The sequence below is a fragment of the Notolabrus celidotus genome, chromosome 9 (assembly GCF_009762535.1).
Source record: "Notolabrus celidotus isolate fNotCel1 chromosome 9, fNotCel1.pri, whole genome shotgun sequence".
Classification (NCBI taxonomy): Eukaryota; Metazoa; Chordata; class Actinopteri; order Labriformes; family Labridae; genus Notolabrus; species Notolabrus celidotus.
Genome location: NC_048280.1, coordinates 1380578 through 1398864, shown reverse-complemented (window position 1 = coordinate 1398864; position 18287 = coordinate 1380578). Strand labels below are relative to the sequence as shown.

Genomic DNA, 18287 nt, shown 5'->3' with positions numbered 1-18287 from the left:
TATTAAAGTCACCTACTATGACTATTTGATCTGAGCTGAGGACTAAATTAGATAAAAACTCTGAAAATTCAGTTAAAAATTCAGAGTACGGGCCAGGAGGGCGGTAAATTATAACGAATAAGATTGGTTGCACTGTTTTAGAAACTGGATTGGGAAAGCTGAGAACTAGGCCTTCAAAGGAGCAACAGCCCAGTTTGGGTCTAGGGTTAATCTGAAAACTAGAATTGAAAATAGCTGCCACTCCACCACCTCGGCCAGTTACTCGAGGGTTTTGAGCATTAAGGTGACTAGGAGGAGTGGCTTCATTTAAACTAAGGTATTCATTCTCACCCAGCCAGGTTTCAGTTAGTGAGAATATATCAAAGAGATTATCTGATATAATCTCGTTTATTAAAACAGCTTTAGCAGACAGTGATCTAACATTCAGTAAACCACATTTAATTTTGATATTATTCTGTTCAGCTGCATTCGAGGTTCTAATTTTAATCAGATTGTTTTGATTTACTCCTTTGATGACATCAAGACAGGATAAGATATAGCAGTGATCCAGAAGAACCTACGAGACAAGAGAGCTAAAAGCTGATTAAGCGCTGGTCCAAGCCTGAGCTAGCTCTAACTATAAGCTTTTTTTTTTTTCATTGCAGAGTTTTAAGCTGTCTTTATTTTTCCTGTAAATACTCAACTTAAAAAAGGGTAACTTTTAGCTCACATGCTAATGCTTTGCTGTCCAAGCTACTAATCCTTATGTAAAGATTAAAGAGCCTTTATCTAAACCCTCCATCAATACATTTTAAACACACGGGTCAAGTGGTTAGTGACGTTGCTTCCTGGTTCAGATCCCTGGCCGTGCAGGTGCCTCTCTGTCTCTCTTTTCATGGGCGGCTGTGGCTCAGTGGTTAGAGTTGGTCTTTCTCAATCAGATGGTCATAGGTTCGATCCCAGGTCCCGCTGTCCACATGCTGAAGTGTCCTTGGGCAAGACACCTTACTCTGAAAGCCCCCGCCACAATGAACCACCACATTTTGACCTAACTGTTCCCTAATTTTTAGGAACAGAAGCACGCCATTGAACTTCAAAATATCTGGTGGTTGACATCCATGTCTAACTGTGTATGGTTCAGCCTCAGAGAGCTGCAGCCTTAATTGTAAATTTATTGTGTAAGTCAAACATTTTCATTGAAAACTGTGATTTATCTTATGAATACAGTAGACCAGAGTTTCTTCAAAGCAAATAGAAATGCTCTTTATTGTAACTCATGGTTAATCATTCACATCACCATTCATTTGTTACATCACCTGCATCCAGAAATGAAAACAACAACAACACTAATTATTTCGTCATTCAGTGGTTGAGTATGTACAGCAGCAGGGCGGCTTTGGACAGGTGAGTCACCATCAACTGGACTGACCTCTGACCTCAGATTGACCTCAGTCTGACTTTACTCTGACCTCAGTGTGACCTCAATCTGACTTTACTTTGACCTCAATGTGACCTGAGTCTGACCTCAATCTGACCTCAGTCTGGCCTTAATCTGAACTCAGTATGACTTTACTCAGACCTCAGTCTGACCTCAGTCTGACCTCAGTCTGACCTTAATCTGACCTCAGTCTGACTTTACACTGACCTCAGTCTGACCTCAGTCTGACCTCAGTCTGACCTCAGTCTGGCCTTAATCTGACTTTACACTGACCTCACTGTGACCTCTGGCCTTAATCCGACCTCAGTCTGACTTTACTTTAACCTCAGTGTGACCTCAGTCTGACCTCAATCTTATTTCAATCTGACCTCAGCCTGGCCTTAATCTGACCTCAGTCTGACCTCAGTCTGACCTCAATCTGACCTCAGTATGACCTCAATCTGACCTTAGAGTGCAAAAAAGGAAAAATAACATGAATTCAAATCCAGAGCATACATTTTGTGCACCTGACCACCTGATCCCGCAACTGTTTTTATATGAATACACTTCAATAAAAGTTGAATAAAAATATGACATCATCATAAGGACATTGTGCATGCAGCAGTTTAAACGTCAGGTGTGTTGACAGTGACCTGCCTCCACAAAGTCACCCTGTGTGTTTAAATAATTCAATACAAAAAGAAAAAACACTTTGAAATGTACAAAAAGAATCAAACATGGAACAATCTTTGTGTCATCATGGTGTTAGTCACAGCAACCCACTTCCTGTTTCTAACTACACACAGCCAATCAGAACAAAGCATAAATCCTCTCAGTATCATCAAACGGCGTCAGAATCATTCCTCCAGAAATCAAAAGAAAGAAAAAAAGGAAATCATCAACGTAAAGTGACCAATGCTCGCTCACTCCAACTGACAAATCTCACATCTTCATCCAGTGTTGTTTTTTTTTCTTTTTTCAAGTCTTTTTTTTTATCCACAGATACAGGAAGCGTGTGGTGGCGAGGCAGACATGGTGGTGTGTGACGCAGGATGTGGCGTTGGTGATTTTGGCATTTGCAGTGAGAGTGAATTCAGCCTGACTGTTCAAACTAAACTCAGGACTGAGTCTCTGAAATCTGATTTTAAAGGTGCTGCAAGTTTGATTTTACCTTCAATGAATCACCTTCATTTAAAAACAACGGTGACAATGATGACTGTAAACACTGAGACTCTGCACAGGTGGGGAGAGGTCTGGTTATTAATGACCATGTTGATGGGTAGGTTTCCATCAAATGTGTCCTTATATTGAAGAGACATAGCATGCTCTAAGGGCAGAAATTAAACACACGCCAAGTGTTGTTGGTTTTTCTTGAAGCAAACATCAGTACCAAGTTTTAGCTGCAAAACAAACTTGGAAGTCAACCATTCCCAGCTCTTGGATCAGTGCTTGTTATGGAGGACATGGGTCGCCTCTTCTTGTGGTAAACTGAAAAAATGACGCCAAATGTTGACGGTACTTCTATCAAAACAAATATGGACAAAACATGTTTGCTTATTTCTGGCCACCAATTATTGTAAATGATGTTCGAAGCAAAACAAACATGGATGCCAATTTTTGCCTATCTTGATATGAAGCTATGATGGACATCCATCTTTGTTTGTGGCCTGTTGCACCAGCTCTGCATAAGTTGAGTCCTACGTAAGGGTGTAAAGTCGTCACTAAAACATACGTTGAAATGAGTTAGTTTGTAACTTAAGTTGTGTCGTTGTTTGGTTTCACCACGGAGACGTAACGTATATCTTACCTAGTAGACCGTAACGTCCAAATTGATCAAAATATTGTCGCAGATATGACATTTTCACTCCGTTTGGCCAACCAGTGAACAGCCAAGTGCTAACTTCCGCTAGCCTCATTGCCTCTCAGAAAGCTAACGGCTAATCATAACTGCCGTAACTCCCGTTAATCAACAAACAGCAACAAAAAGTTCAAAATGACAAAGTACTTTGATATGGTGATCATTAATTTGTAGTGTAAAATAACAACAGTGACATCTAGTGGTGAAATCATGAACTACAACATACAACATACGAGGGATGTCTCAGCTGTTTACAGTCATTAAACCAAGCTCACTGTGTGAGTTTAATTCACTGAAATATAAAATCCAACACTGTACCTTTAAATCTGTCAATCAGACTGAAGTTTGATTTTGAAATCAGTTTGTTGTCCTCCTTGTGAGTCGAGGTCTGACATGATGCTGATGGATATTTAAACTTCCTCGACTCGTCCTTTTCCAAAGATGTCTTTGTTTTCATCACTTCAGTTCTCTGTGTTTTGTTGAAGTCTGGTGTTGCAGTGAAAAATGTCGGTGTAAAATCTCAAGTTTTTCCCATCATGCCTCTGTCCTCCTTTGGTTCCAACACCTCAGAAAAGTCCAGTAAGAGTTTTTTGTCCTTCGTCTCTTCGTCGCCTCCTCAGAGGGTGAAATGTGTCGTTTTCTCCTCCCAACATTCATGTGTTGATATTTTTTTGAAACTGAGTTTTCTTTTTCATTCAGAGTTTTATTAACAAACGTACCACTGGTCTAAGTAGGCTAAAAAATAGCTGCACATCATTTGGTCACTAAGCAACACTGAACGTCTACAACCTGCGTTTTGGACGAACCAGAGCTCAGAGTTCAGACGGGTTTCTGCTCTGGGCTTTTGGTTTCATGGTTCATATTGTTCTTTGAAACTGCAAACATCTCTCACAGGTGTGTGCGTGCATGTGTGTGTACATGTGTGTGTGCATGTGTGTGTGTGTGTGCAGTGTTCTTAGGTAAAACAGGGCAGTGGCTTTTGCTGAAGAAAGAAGAAACGAGGAGGAGTTTGATCACAGTCTGAGCGGTCTGAAGGTTTAATCCGATCCCTGACGTGAAGTGAAACATCCTCTCTCTCCTGTGTGTTTGAACCGGACTATAGGTGTTTCTTTTGACTCCGTCGTCTCTCCTCCAGAACCCTGAAGCCCTGCAGAGGTCATCATCTTTATCTTGTGCACACAAGATACATTAAATTGTTCCCACATAAAAATATTTATCTCTTCCTCACACAGGATGATAACTTGAGTGCACAAGATGAAACCTCACAGGACTCCAGTGGCCCCAAATCTTTTAGACCTCTACTGAACGCTTGTTCTAATCTGCGAATCCGCGGTCAGTCTGCATTGCGCATGTGCATCCTTTTCTTTGGAACGTAACGTTGTTACTATTTTTTGATTGGCTGTTGGGTAGCCATATTCCTTTCTTAGCTGGTGCTTGGCAAGCTCCTTCTGAAGGAAAAGCAGCGCAACTTGGTGGTCGTTGTCCTAGTACTTATTGTGCGTGAGAAATACAAAGTGTGGCATGTGAACATGTGAACAGGTTGAAATGCGTGTGTCTCACGGCCAATGTGTGAGACTTGAGAGCCCCGTTCAAGTAACGATGAAGCTTTAGAGACAGCACATTTAGATGTGTGTTGAATTTTACATGCTAGCCTTGTCGTGATAGCTCAGACGGGAAATTTGTGATTGAAAAGGTCGTGCAGGAGCGTGTTGTAAACAGCTAACTAACAGTCAGGTTAGCAGGAAGCTATAGATAGTCTTGTAGAGCTTATACGCTGGCTTTTAACACTTAATCTCGTCGGATTAAAAATGACTACGTGAGAAAATATCGATTCAGGGCTTAACGAGGAGTTAGCATGATTAGCATGATTAGCTCGGATTGAAGAGGACGTGCAAGAGGTGTGTTTTAAACAGCTAACTAACAGTCAGGTTAGCAGGAAGTGTGCAGTAGGTAGTATGCTAGTATCTGGTTTCAGACAAAAAGCTAGACATCAGTGTTAGCATCCTGCATGTGCGCTTGTTAGCTTGTAGCATTTAGCTATATATAGTCTTGTAGAGCTTATATGCTGGCTTTTAACTCCTAATGTCGTTGGTTTCAAAATGACTATGTGAGAAAATATCGATTTAGGGCTCAACGAGGAGTTAGCATGATTAGCATGATGAGCTCAGATTGAAGAGGACGTGTAGCAGTGTGTTGTAAACAGCTAACTAACAGTCAGGTTAGCAGGAAGTGTGCAGTAGGTAGTATGCTAGTATCTGGTTTCAGACAAAAAGCGAGACATCAGCATTAGCATCCTGCATGTGCGCTTGTTAGCTTGTAGCATTAGCTATATATATTCTCATAGAGCTTAAAAGCTGGCTTTTAACTCCTAATCGGTGGTTTTAAAAATGACTACGTGAGAAAATATCGATTCAGGGCTCAACGAGGAGTTAGCATGATTAGCATGATTAGCATGATTAGCTTGCGGATTGAAGAGGACGTGCAAGACGTGTGTTTTAAACAGCTAACTAACAGTGAGGTTAGCAGGAAGTGTGCAGTAGGTAGTATGCTAGTATCTGGTTTCAGACAAAAAGCTAGACATCAGTGTTAGCATCCTGCATGTGCGCTTGTTAGCTTGTAGCATTTAGCTATATATTGTCTTGTAGAGCTTATACGCTGGCTTTTAACTCCTAATCTCGTCGGTTTAAAAATGACTACGTGAGAAAATATCATTTCAGGGCTCAACGAGGAGTTAGCATGATTAGCATGATTAGCTCGTGGATGTGGTGTTAAACATCAGACTGTGATCAAACCGCCTCCTTGTTTTGACTTTAAGTGCTGGGTAAGAAATGCCGTCATTATGACATCATAGCTGGCTTGGCCAATAGGAGCAACCCTTTAAAAGGATCGCTAACAGGTTAATTGCTCCAGTCGGCTTCGTGTTTGTGTTTCAGTCTGACACAGAGTCAGCAGGAATGTGGTTGCAGCTGGAAGCTTGGTTATAAAACTTCAATCCTTCAGTTTGAGGCGGGATTCAATCTCAAACAGCCGGAGTAGATAATGTTCATGGAGATACGGTCTGTGTTATGTTCTTTAATCTCATACGGAAACCTTAAATGCTAAAAAAAAAGTGGCACTGACATTCAACCTCCGACGAGAGGAACGTCTGAACTTCATTTCCCAGGATTCCTCTGCCACAACGACTGAGAGCACGAGGAACGGATGAATGTCATCTTAAGAAAAATCACTTGTAGTTATTTTATCTTTTTGTTCGTCAGTGTTTAACTGTCGTGTTTCAGAGGACGCGTCTGCAGGGATTACCTCACAGCTCATGTGCCAATTGAAGCAAACTAAAGGAGCAATTCCAAAACTTGTTCTCTTCCTCTTTAAGGTTTTTAGACACTGGAATGCTTTCTAAATGAATTTCAGCGTGTAGAGTTTGTCTGCCTTCATTTCTAGTTTGCATACAAGGTGAACAAAACTCCCAAACTAAGCTAATTAAAGAAACGCTGAAGCTCTTTGTCTTCCTGCTCTGTGCTCCCTCAGCTGATGTTTGTTGCGCTCGCTCTGCAGTTTGATCAATAAAACATTTCCACAGACATTTAGAAACTGAAGCTTATCAAACAGAAGCTCTGCTCGGAATCAGGTGGAGTTTGTGTGCAGCAGAAACCTAAACTCACTCCGCGTCTCCTCCTCAAACCTTCACCGTGAATCACATCAAACCTGAGCGCCCCCCCCCTGTGACGATGATGGCGGCGGTGCTGATTGTGATGTTCTATGTTCAGAGTCTGTGTGGTTTCAGGATCCTGCAGGGATCCAGGAAGAGCTGAAGGGGGGAGGGGAAGGGGGGGTGCAGTCAGAAGAGACAGACTTTCTTCTTCAGGTCGTTTTTCTTCCAGAGAGAGAGGAGGTCGAACTCCTCGATGGACATCCCGAAAACGCTGAAGAACTCCTCCTGAGAGAGGTGTCTCTGTGGGGAGAGAGAGAGAGAGAGAGAGAGAGAGAGAGAGAGAGAGAGAGAGAGAGAGAGAGAGAGAGAGAGATAAATCAGTGGATTGAATACTCTCGGCTCGTCAAGCAGTGAAAGAGACAACGGTCTTACCTCCAGCCTGGTTCTGTCCACACCTGGAGGCAGCTTGCTCCGCCCTCTGTGGGTCACCACCAGCGTCTCATAGGGGAAGATCTGCAGAGATCAATCACTCCGGGTTAATGCAACCACACAAAGGACATGCTGTTTATTAAAGCTGATGGTGCATTAGTGACTATATGCAGAATAAAAGAAGCTTCTCTGTGGAGAAAATGAACATTCATCGAAATGAACTGCATTTTATGATATGTGATCGATGAACACACGGCTGTTACATTTTGTTCCAACATGCTGGGGAGAGAGTTTCCTCGGTCCATCCTGGAGTCTCCGTTCTGAGGAGAAGCACAGACACACCTTCAGACTCTTATCACTTACACACCGAGGAGCTTAGTGATGATGTAACATGAAGGAATCTGACTTTACCTGAAGATCTGTGAGGAGGAGAAGAGGGAAGGAATGCAGAGAATATTATTTACAATGTGACAAGAAGAGGTATTTCTGACTTTCCCTTGAGTTAAAGTACAAGATCTAAATATCCAACACACTTTAAAGGGTTAAAGAAGTCCACACGTACCTGCAGGAGGTTTTTCTGACGAGCTGAACTCTGCCGACTGAAGCTGCGAACAAACAGAAACACGTGTGTCACCTTAGTCTGGGTTATCTCTGCTGTGATTGGATAGCTCAGTTAGAGGTGCTCACCCTGGACAGGCCGGTCTTAGAGGATGCTGGGAAATACACGGACTTGGAGGCGTTGGACCCTGCAGAGGAGAAGGCAAATTCAAGGAGACTTATTACAGTAAAAGATAATAAATATATAAATGATAAACTGCTCGGATTTTACTCTGCACAGCTAAATTCAGTCACTTTATGTTTGTAGTGCTCATTTTGTCCACTAGGTGTCACCAGAGCTGCACGTGTTTGTTTCTTTAAACAGCAGGTTGGTTGTTGATGAATCTTTACTCTCCTCATGATGCTGACTATAAACTGTATGTCCATAAGCTGGAGGAGAGCCTCAGGAGACGGATCTGATGATATCCTGGGTCTGGTGATAGAACAGTGAAGGTGAAGGTGAGAGTGTACCTGTGTTTTGGCTGCGATCTGGCAGTGAGCGAGTTTTCCTCCTCAGAGGAGCCGAGGACTTCTCCAGCTCCTCCTTCAGGATGATTTTCCCCAGATTAGACTGAATCTGAGAGAGAGAGAGAGAGAGAGAGAGAGAGAGAGAGAGAGAGAGAGAGAGAGAGAGAGAGAGAGACAGAGACAGAGAGAGAGAGAGAGAGAGAGAGGAAGAGAGAGAGAGAGAAGCTGGAGTTTAAAAAGGGAACAGCTAGTGGTACACCTGGTGGAACACCTGAAGGAAGAAGGAATGGGAGCTACTAATGCTGGAACACATGGCTCTGTAAGACCAGGTGGAGAACCTAGCCGAGCACCTAGCTCTGGAACACCTGGTGGAACACCTAGCTCTGGAACACCTGGTGAAACACCAGGCTCCTAAGGCCCAGTTAGATCACCTAGAGAACCCAGAGAACCCTCTGGAGCAGAACCTGGTAGAACCCCTGGCTCAGAACAAACAGGACCTCCATCACATTTGTCCACCTGCTGCAGGTGATGACGTTCTCCGTCCATACCTTGTTGAGTTCTTGTTTCTGAAGAGCTCTGAGTCCCCACAGCTCATCATCCAGCTCGCCATCCTCCTCCTCGTCTTCATCCCTGTGCTCCTTCTTCCTCCACTCCTTCTCTACAGGGAGGAAAGGACACAAGGAGATGAGACAAGGAGAGAGGAGAGACGAGAATAGGGAAATATAAAAATCCCAACTTTGTCAGCAGCATAAAGTGTGTATTCATTGTGTTTGTGTGTTAGTGGGTGTGTGTGTGTGTGTGTGTGTGTGTGTGTGTGTGTGTGTGTGTGTGTGTGTGTGTGTGTGTGTGTGTGTGTGTGTGCTGGTTGGACCGTACCAATCACAGCCAGCGAGGGGGGGCAGGGCCAGTAGTCCGTCTCTATCTTGGAGGGCAGGTTCGGGTCCGGAGGCTGGGCTGCTGGAAACTTTGACGACTCGATGATCAGATCCTCGATGTGTTTCCCCTGAGGGACCTGAGAGGACGAGACCTCTGTACACAACACACACACACACACAGAGACAGCGAGAGAGAGAGAGAGAGAGAGAGAGAGAGAGAGAGAGAGAGAGAGAGAGAGAGAGAGAGAGAGAGACACACAGCATAGTTAAGCTGATTAAAGGCAGTGAAGTCATGTCTGTGGTTTAAAGGGGACGGGGGCTCCAGCTGACCGTGATTCAGATTTACTCTGACTGTACTGCAGAGGACAACAGACGCTGTTTCTCACATTTAGACCCGTTTTAAAATATTAAATAAAGCCATGAGCCAGCTGAAATGTCTTCACACGTAATTCACACCACTCTGACCTGACGAGTCTAAATCTACATCTTATTCCAAGCCTTTAAAAAGGACTTTATTAACTGTAATATGTAACATGATCAGCCAACGCAGCGAGGAACTCACCTTGTTTGTAGATCGGAGGCTTCTTGTAAATGTTTGAGCCGTTTTCTGGAACAAAGAGTCAAAGAGAGGAAATGTAAATCTGCAGTTCACTGAATCACACCAAGAGAATCCCCTGACTTTGTTCTTTAGAGTAACTGAAGCTGAGGGAGACTTTTTAAAGTGTATGATGATCCTGTCAGAGCTCTGTGGAGGTGGTACTCTGAAATAAGGACTAGTATCTCACCTGCTGTTTGATTACATACACCTTTAAGAGTCGGCTTCAAACTTTCCTTTTTGATAAAGCTTATAGTTAGAGCTGGATCAGGCTTGGACCAGGTCTTAGTTATGCTGCTATAGGCTTAGACTGACACACTGGGATCCTGTCTTTCCCTCTCTCTCCTCTCTCTGCCTGTCTCTCACTTTAACTCTTCCTGTCCCATTAAAGTTACTAACCATAGACCTTTCTGGAGTCCCTGAGCTCCCTTGTCTCGTAGGTTCCTCTGGATCTCTGCTGTGGATTCCTCTTTCCTGTTGTCCTTTCTTTTATTCCTTTGTTTTCCTTCTTTCTTCCCTTCTTTTCTCCTCTCTTTTCTGTTCTTCTTTCTTTCTTTCCTTCCTTCCTTCTTTCTTTCTTTTATTCCTCTTTCCTTTCATTCCTTTCTTTTCTTCTTTCATTCCTTATTTCCTGTTGTACTTTCTTTATTTAATTTCTTTGTTTTCTTTCTTTCTTTCTGTTCTTTATCTCTTTCTTCTTTTCATGTTTCTTCATCCTTTATATCTCCTTTTCTTATCCCGTCCTTTCCTTCACCATTAATCTCCTCTTTTTCTTTCTTCTGGTCTCCCTCTCTTCTCTCTTTTCTTAGACCTTTCTGGAGTCTCAACTACTACTATCCGTCTCCCCACTATCATCTCTCTCTCTCTCTTCATCTCCCTCTATCCCTCTCTCCAACACGGTCTCAGCAGATGTGTGTCTAACATGAGTCTGGTCCTGCTGGAGGTTTCTGCCTGTTAAAGGAAGTTTGTCCTTGCCACTGTAACTTGCTAAATGCTGCAAAGTGCTCTGCTCATGGTGGATTCAGATGAGATCAGACTGAGTCCTGTCTGTGACATGGGACTGGATCTGATCCGGTCTTGATGTTGGGTGTTTGTTAATAATAGAACATAGAGTACGGTCCAGACCTGCTCTGTTTGGAAAGAGTCTGAGGATGACATTTGTTGGGATTTGGTGCTTTATAAATAAAGATAGATTGATTGAAGTCATTCATGTTAATAAATAAAAGTATAAAGTAAACATCAGAGAGGACTTCCAGAAGAGAATAAAAACAGGGAGTGGTTACCGGGCCTGTGGAAGTGGTGCAGGGCGCTCTTTGCTCCAGAGGAGAGTGTTTGCGGTGTGTTTGGTGTGTTGGGTGTGTGCGGTGTGGACGGTGTGTGTGAGCTGTGTGTTCTGCTGGTTTGGATGGTGGAACAAGGGGAGGAACCTCCAGGAGAACGGTTCTCCAGCCACTCCCTGGACTCCTTCTGGAAACACAGAGAGAAGTATGAGTCAGAGAACACGAAGGATGGAGTCTGAGAGAGAGAGAGAGAAAGAGAGAGAGAGAGAGAAAGAGAGAGAGAGAGAGAGAGAGAGAAAGAGAGAGAGAGAGAGAGAGAGAGAGAGAGAGAGAGACTGGGCGGGGGGTCTTACCTCTGGAGAGGGAGGAGGAGAGATGGAGCGAGGAGACAAGGACCTCTGAGGAGGAGAGGAGATAAAAATAGATTAACAGTCGAACACAAACAGAGTCAGAAAACAAACAGACTCTAACAGCTTCAGTGACTTTACTAATGAAGGTTTTTACACTCACATTCTTTTAACACACAATTTAAAAGAGAAGACCGATAAAGTATGATCTTTTCTGTATGGTTTATTATAACTTGACAGTTTATAATAAAGGAGAACAACACTAACAACACTCTGTAAGGAGACCAGTTTCTGGACTTTAAAGTGAAATGTTGTCCCATTCTTCCCTGATAGAGGATTTCAGCTGCTCAACAGTTCAGGGTCTCCTTTGTTGTATTTTATGTTTTCAATGGGGGACGAGTCAGGACTGCAGGCGGGCCAGTTCAGCACCTGGACTCTTCTACTACAGAGCCATGCTGTTGTAATCCGTGCAGAATGTGGTTTGGCGTTTTCTTCCTGAAGACGTCATCATCTGGATGGCAGCATGTGTTGCTCCTAAACCTGTATATATTGTTCAGCATTAATGGAGCCTTCACAGATGTGGAAGCTACCCATGCCATGGACTCTCATGATCCCCATACCATCAGGGACACTGACTTTGAACTGTGAGCTGATAACAAGCCGGGTGGTCCCTCTCCTCTTTAGAGCGGAGGACACAGCTTCCAGGATTTCTAATAAGAATGTCAGATTCTGATTCATCAGACCGCAGGACAGATTTCCACTTCCCCTCAGTCCATCTTAGACGGGCTCAGGTCCAGAGAAGTCTTTGTGGTTCTGGATCAGGTTTATATATGGTTTCCTCTTTGCATGGTTCAGTTTGAACCTGCATTTGTTGATGCAGTGACTTCCACTGCAGAGTCATGTCTGTTTTTAATGCAGTGACTTCCACTACAGAGCCATGTCTGTTTTTAATGCAGTGACTTCCACTACAGAGTCATGTCTGTTTTCAATGCAGTGACTTCCACTACAGAGTCATATTTGTTTTTAATGCAGTGACTTCCACTACAGAGTCATGTCTGTTTTTAATGCAGTGACTTCCACTACAGAGTCATGTCTGTTTTTAATGCAGTGACTTCCACTACAGAGTCATGTCTGATTTGAATGCAGTGACTTCCACTACAGAGTCATGTCTGTTTATAATGCAGTGACTTCCACTACAGAGTCATGTCTGTTTTTAATGCAGTGACTTCCACTAGAGTAATGTCTGATTTTAATGCAGTGACTTCCACTACAGAGTCATGTCTGTTTTTAATGCAGTGACTTCCACTACAGAGTCATGTCTGTTTTTAATGCAGTGACTTCCACTACAGAGTCATGTCTGTTTTTAATGCAGTGACTTCCACTACAGAGTCATGTCTGTTTGTAATGCAGTGACTTCCACTACAGAGTCATGTCTGTTTGTAATGCAGTGACTTCCACTACAGAGTCATGTCTGTTTTTAATGCAGTGACTTCCACTACAGAGTCATGTCTGTTTTTAATGCAGTGACTTCCACTACAGAGTCATGTCTGTTTTTAATGCAGTGACTTCCACTACAGAGTCATGTCTGTTTGTAATGCAGTGACTTCCACTACAGAGTCATGTCTGTTTTTAATGCAGTGACTTCAACTACAGAGTCATGTCTGTTTGTAATGCAGTGACTTACACTACAGAGTCATGTCTGTTTTTAATGCAGTGACTTCCACTACAGAGTCATGTCTGTTTATAATGCAGTGACTTCCACTACAGAGTCATGTCTGTTTTTAATGCAGTGACTTCCACTACAGAGTCATGTCTGTTTATAATGCAGTGACTTCCACTACAGAGTCATGTCTGTGTTTAATGCAGTGACTTCCACTACAGAGTCATGTCTGTTTTTAATGCAGTGACTTCCACTACAGAGTCATGTCTGTTTGTACTGTAGTGACTTCCACTACAGAGTCATGTCTGTTTGTAATGCAGTGACTTCCACTACAGAGTCATGTCTGTTTTTAATGCAGTGACTTCCACTACAGAGTCATGTCTGTTTTTAATGCAGTGACTTCCACTACAGAGTCATGTCTGTTTTTAATGCAGTGACTTCCACTACAGAGTCATGTCTGTTTGTAATGCAGTGACTTCCACTACAGAGTCATGTCTGTTTTTAATGCAGTGACTTCAACTACAGAGTCATGTCTGTTTGTAATGCAGTGACTTACACTACAGAGTCATGTCTGTTTTTAATGCAGTGACTTCCACTACAGAGTCATGTCTGTTTATAATGCAGTGACTTCCACTACAGAGTCATGTCTGTTCTTAATGCAGTGACTTCCACTATAGAGTCATGTCTGTTTTTAATGCAGTGACTTCCACTACAGAGTCATGTCTGTTTTTAATGCAGTGACTTCCACTACAGAGTCATGTCTGTTTTTAATGCAGTGACTTCCACTACAGAGTCATGTCTGTTTTTAATGCAGTGACTTCCACTACAGAGTCATGTCTGTTTTTAATGCAGTGCTGCCTGAAGGCCTGAAGATCACAGCCCTGAAGTGTTGGTTTGGGCCTTACCTTATGATTTGTATTAGGAGCCAATTCTGATTCGAATTACTGAATACTACAGTTGAAACGAAGGGTTGGCTTCAAGAATATCTTTTCTCTTTGTCTCTTTGTTTCTGAGAAAACAGATCAGCTGTCTCTCTCACACACACACTCTCTCTAACACACACACACACACTCTAGGTCTCAGCTGTGGTAACGAGCTGTCCGGTCTCTAAGCAGCAGATTGATGTCTCATGTCCCAGCTTGATGCCGAGCTAACCAACTGGAAAACTACCCGCCTGTCGACCAGCCGCAGCCTGCTGACACACCGACTGCTCCTCTAACTCTTTGAATCACATGCTAAGCTACGCTAACACACACTGTACCTACAGACAGAGGAATAAAGAACACAAAGACTGTGGGTGCTGCCGGAACAGTTTCAGTGTGACCCGGCATTATTTCTATGTTTCCAAACCTTTCTGGATTTCACCACAGTCCTTCCAAAAGAGACCAAAATATGTTGATGTAAGGTTAGTGTTCTGAGTAACAGTGATGTTTGATGACGTGGTATGTTTGAGAGGATCTCTGAATTTCATATCAAACACTTTTTAATGACATTAAAGCTTCTGTAAGTGATTTTAGCTGCTTATGGAAAAAAACTTAAATTAATATTGATGTCTCTTTGTGACCTTAAAATGCAAACAAGACCATCAACAGGAAGAGGAACTATATCTCTGCATTTATTTCTAATGTCTGAAAACACTGGCTGGGGCTGGGGGGAAAGTGTCAGACCATGACTCCTCCTCCATGTTAACAGATGGGACATGAATCAAACTTTAAAATCAAAATAAAGGTCAAATATTTTTTTCTCAAACATGCTTCATGTCATTATAGTTAATTCCTATCATACAGTATTCAGTTTTAATGATGACAAAAAGAGGGGATGTGACGCCGTGATTGACAGCTCTGTTGACCAATGAGGATCCTGCTGGGCCGTGTGATCCAACTTTTCTCAGGAAGATAGATTTTTCTCTCTGCATTCTAACGTCAAAGACAGAGTTTCAGAATTCTGCCTTTGATTCTAGAATTCTACCTTTGATTCTAGAATTATGCCTTTGATTCTAGAATTATGCCTTTGAATCCAGAATTCTGCCTGTGATTCTAGATTTCTGACTTTGATTCTAGAATCCTGCCTTTGATTCTAGAATTCTACCTTTGATTCTAGAATTCTGACTTTCATCTCAGAATTCTGCCTTTGATTCCAGAATTCTGCCTTTGATTCTAGAATAATGCCTTTGATTCTAGAATTATGCCTTTGATTCTAGAATTCTGACTTTGATTCTAGAATTCTACCTTTGATTCTAGAATTCTGCCTTTGATTCTAGAATCCTGCCTTTGATTCTAGAATCCTGCCTTTGATTCTAGAATTCTACCTTTAATTCTAGAATTCTGCCTTTGATTCTAGAATTCTGCCTTTGATTCTAGAATTCTGCCTTTGATTCTAGAATTCTGCCTTTGATTCTAGAATTCTGCCTTTGAATCCAGAATTATGCCTTTGATTCCAGAATTCTGACTTTGATTCTAGAATTATGCCTTTGATTCTAGAATTATGCCTTTGATTCTAGAATTCTGCCTTTGATTCTAGAATTCTGCCTTTGATTCCAGAATTCTGCCTTTGATTCTAGATTTTTGACTTTGATTCTAGAATTATGCCTTTGATTCTAGAATGCTGTGTTGACCAATGAGGCTCCTGCATTGATGTATGCACCGGATTATCAGAGTAGAAGAGGAACGGTGAGAGGAAACGTAACAAACACTAACACAAGAGTCATTGAACGCACCATAACCATTAGAGTCTGCTTCAAACCCACACAAGAATCTGTCACACTGTGAACTGGACCCACCTGAGGACTGGACCCACCTGAGGACTGGACCCACCCATGACTAGATTTCTTTCTTGGTCCCAAAAAACATCACTGGCGCATGATGTCAGTGCCCATCAAGGTGGTATTTTGGCTTCACTTTTTGTACAATGATAACAGTTGGAGGCACGTTGTCCATATTTATATGACGTCAGTGTCTCAGAGTAATGAAGGAAAGGTCACCCATGTTTGAGCGTGGTTGACTTGTGTTCTTTGGGATATTTTTTTTAATAGTTTGGGATGTAAATGAAGCTCTGGGTTATAAAGGCAGAGCTACACACACTGCTGTTTGTTTTCAGTGTGAGCGCAGAGAGGAACTCTGATTATCAGCTGTAAAGAAAGTCACCTCCAGAGGACTGTAGCTGTAGTGCGGCTGGTAGATCATCAGGTCCGGTCTCTCTATGTCCAGGATGGCTTTGTCTCTCGGTAACGCTGCCAAGTCCTTGTAGCCGATAACCCCGTCCTCCACCCTGGCCTGGACGGAGCAGGGGGAGGGGACAGGCGGGCAGAGATTACAGATTACTGCCTCAAGATTAATCTGAAGGATAATATAACTCGATCTGTGCGTGCGCGAGAGTGGGAGACTCACCACGATGGCGGCAGCGGGGGATCCTGGGATAGTGTTGCCTCTCAGTGACAACACGCTCCCTGGAGACGTCTGAGCCAGCTGCTGCTCACACACACACACACACACACACACACACACACAGCGAAGCACACACAGAGGTCAGAGGTCAACCCCTTACTGTTATTAAACCAAGTGGAGGATAATGAAGTGATTGATTACAGTCATTTAGTGAAATCAACACTCAGACGTTTAAATTAAACGTCCACAGACATCAGTGTGTCAGATTATCATGGTACCACAAGGACTGAAGCTGGGTTTACCTTGGGCATCATCCTGGCTGCTGATTGGTCAGTTCCTGAGAGAGACATAAGAGTGGTGTATTACATGAAGGACTAACACAGGATGGAGGAACATGCTTGTGGACGACATGTGAAGCAGCTGAAGAACAGAAATCTGCAGGAGTGACTTTCTGTGACGGACCAAAGATAACCGACAGTATGAGGGATGTTTGTTGACTTAAACTCTGCTGGACATCCCAACACGATCAGATAATCACACAGGACATAAAAACTGGTTTTGAGTCATTTGCAGTTTTTTGTTTTAGAAGGAAAAGAAAACTGTAGTTTAGTGTTTTTAGGCCATATATCGCCCAGCTCTACACTTTGAGATGCTCAGCCTCTAAAGTGACTCAACTGCTGGGTTCAGGATGTTGAAATCCTGCAGGTATTTCTGACTTTATTAGACACTTGAGAATCGGCGAGTGTGTCTCCCCCTTACGAGAGCTGAGGTGCATATTCACCACAGACTGTGTAATAAATGGACTTAGTCTCTGTGACGTCACCCACCTGTTTCTGAAGCCGATCATTGGCCGGAGCCATATTGGAAATGCTGAACTCAACCTAACTTCTGTTGAGCTAGTGTGAGGTACAGAGGCGGGCCTTTAGCCTCCTGGCTAACAGCTACAGTGTTCCCGCCTGTGAGCCACGCCTTATTTGGGCGAACCTGGTAAGTGGGAAATGTGCTGATAGAGAAATGAGCTCTTCAGACCTGAACTGTTTTTTGAACCAGGCTGTAAACATGTTTATTTCTGCTGTAAAGATCGTCTTCTTTGAATGGGTGTGTATGTGGTTTCCTGTGTTTCTGCAGCCAGCCTCTAGTGGTCACTTGATGAACTGCAGTTTTTAACACTTACGCATGAGCTTCATATTTTAAGACAGGCGGTTGCCACTTGATATTTACGCAGAGACGTGTTTTCTACACACCAAGGATCTGACAGTTAAGACAGCTTTACTCCAATTAATAAATCTGATATTAGAAATGTGAACTCAGGGGCGGTGGTGCCCTGACGGTCCCCATACAGAGGCTGTAGCCCTTGGAGAGGTCGCCGGTTTGATTCCCGGTCACGACCGTGCTCTGTGTGTCTTCCCCCACTCTCTACTCCTCATGTGTCTTGTCTCTCTTCAGCAAAAATGCCCCAAAAATATAACTTCAGAAATGTTAACTCAATTCAACCTGGACTTGAACACTGAGTCCTTCGACTTGGACTCCTGGTTTGGTGACTTCTCTTGGATTGTTGCAGCATTTATGAGCCTAAATTTGGAAGCAAATAAACCCTTTTAATCTACTTCCTGTACAGGGTGTGTTTGGCCAATCACAGATCAGCATGACGTCAAATACAGTGCATGAAACTGAAAGAAAGCTTCCACCTCGAACATTAACTCTGAATTTAAATCACAGATTCTATTTCCCCCCTGAGAGGAGTTTATCA

At 42.9% G+C, this 18287-nt stretch overlaps 1 protein-coding gene across 1 annotated transcript in view; it reads right to left on the bottom strand.

The window, feature by feature from the left end:
- Positions 1–1216: 1216 nt before the first annotated feature.
- Positions 1217–18287, bottom strand: part of dmtn (dematin actin binding protein) — a 40495-nt gene continuing 23424 nt past the window's right edge. Inside the window, exons 4-18 of the mRNA XM_034691246.1 lie at positions 16840–16874; positions 16541–16621; positions 16298–16426; positions 11501–11545; positions 11151–11334; positions 9835–9879; positions 9274–9426; positions 8946–9055; positions 8401–8506; positions 8020–8078; positions 7895–7937; positions 7744–7751; positions 7596–7652; positions 7336–7416; positions 1217–7203 (exon numbers count right to left, since the gene is read on the bottom strand). Coding sequence (XP_034547137.1) covers positions 7090–7203; positions 7336–7416; positions 7596–7652; positions 7744–7751; positions 7895–7937; positions 8020–8078; positions 8401–8506; positions 8946–9055; positions 9274–9426; positions 9835–9879; positions 11151–11334; positions 11501–11545; positions 16298–16426; positions 16541–16621; positions 16840–16851 — 1227 coding nt within the window. The 5' untranslated portion in view covers positions 16852–16874 and the 3' untranslated portion in view covers positions 1217–7089. The remainder of the gene's footprint in view (positions 7204–7335; positions 7417–7595; positions 7653–7743; positions 7752–7894; positions 7938–8019; positions 8079–8400; positions 8507–8945; positions 9056–9273; positions 9427–9834; positions 9880–11150; positions 11335–11500; positions 11546–16297; positions 16427–16540; positions 16622–16839; positions 16875–18287) is intronic.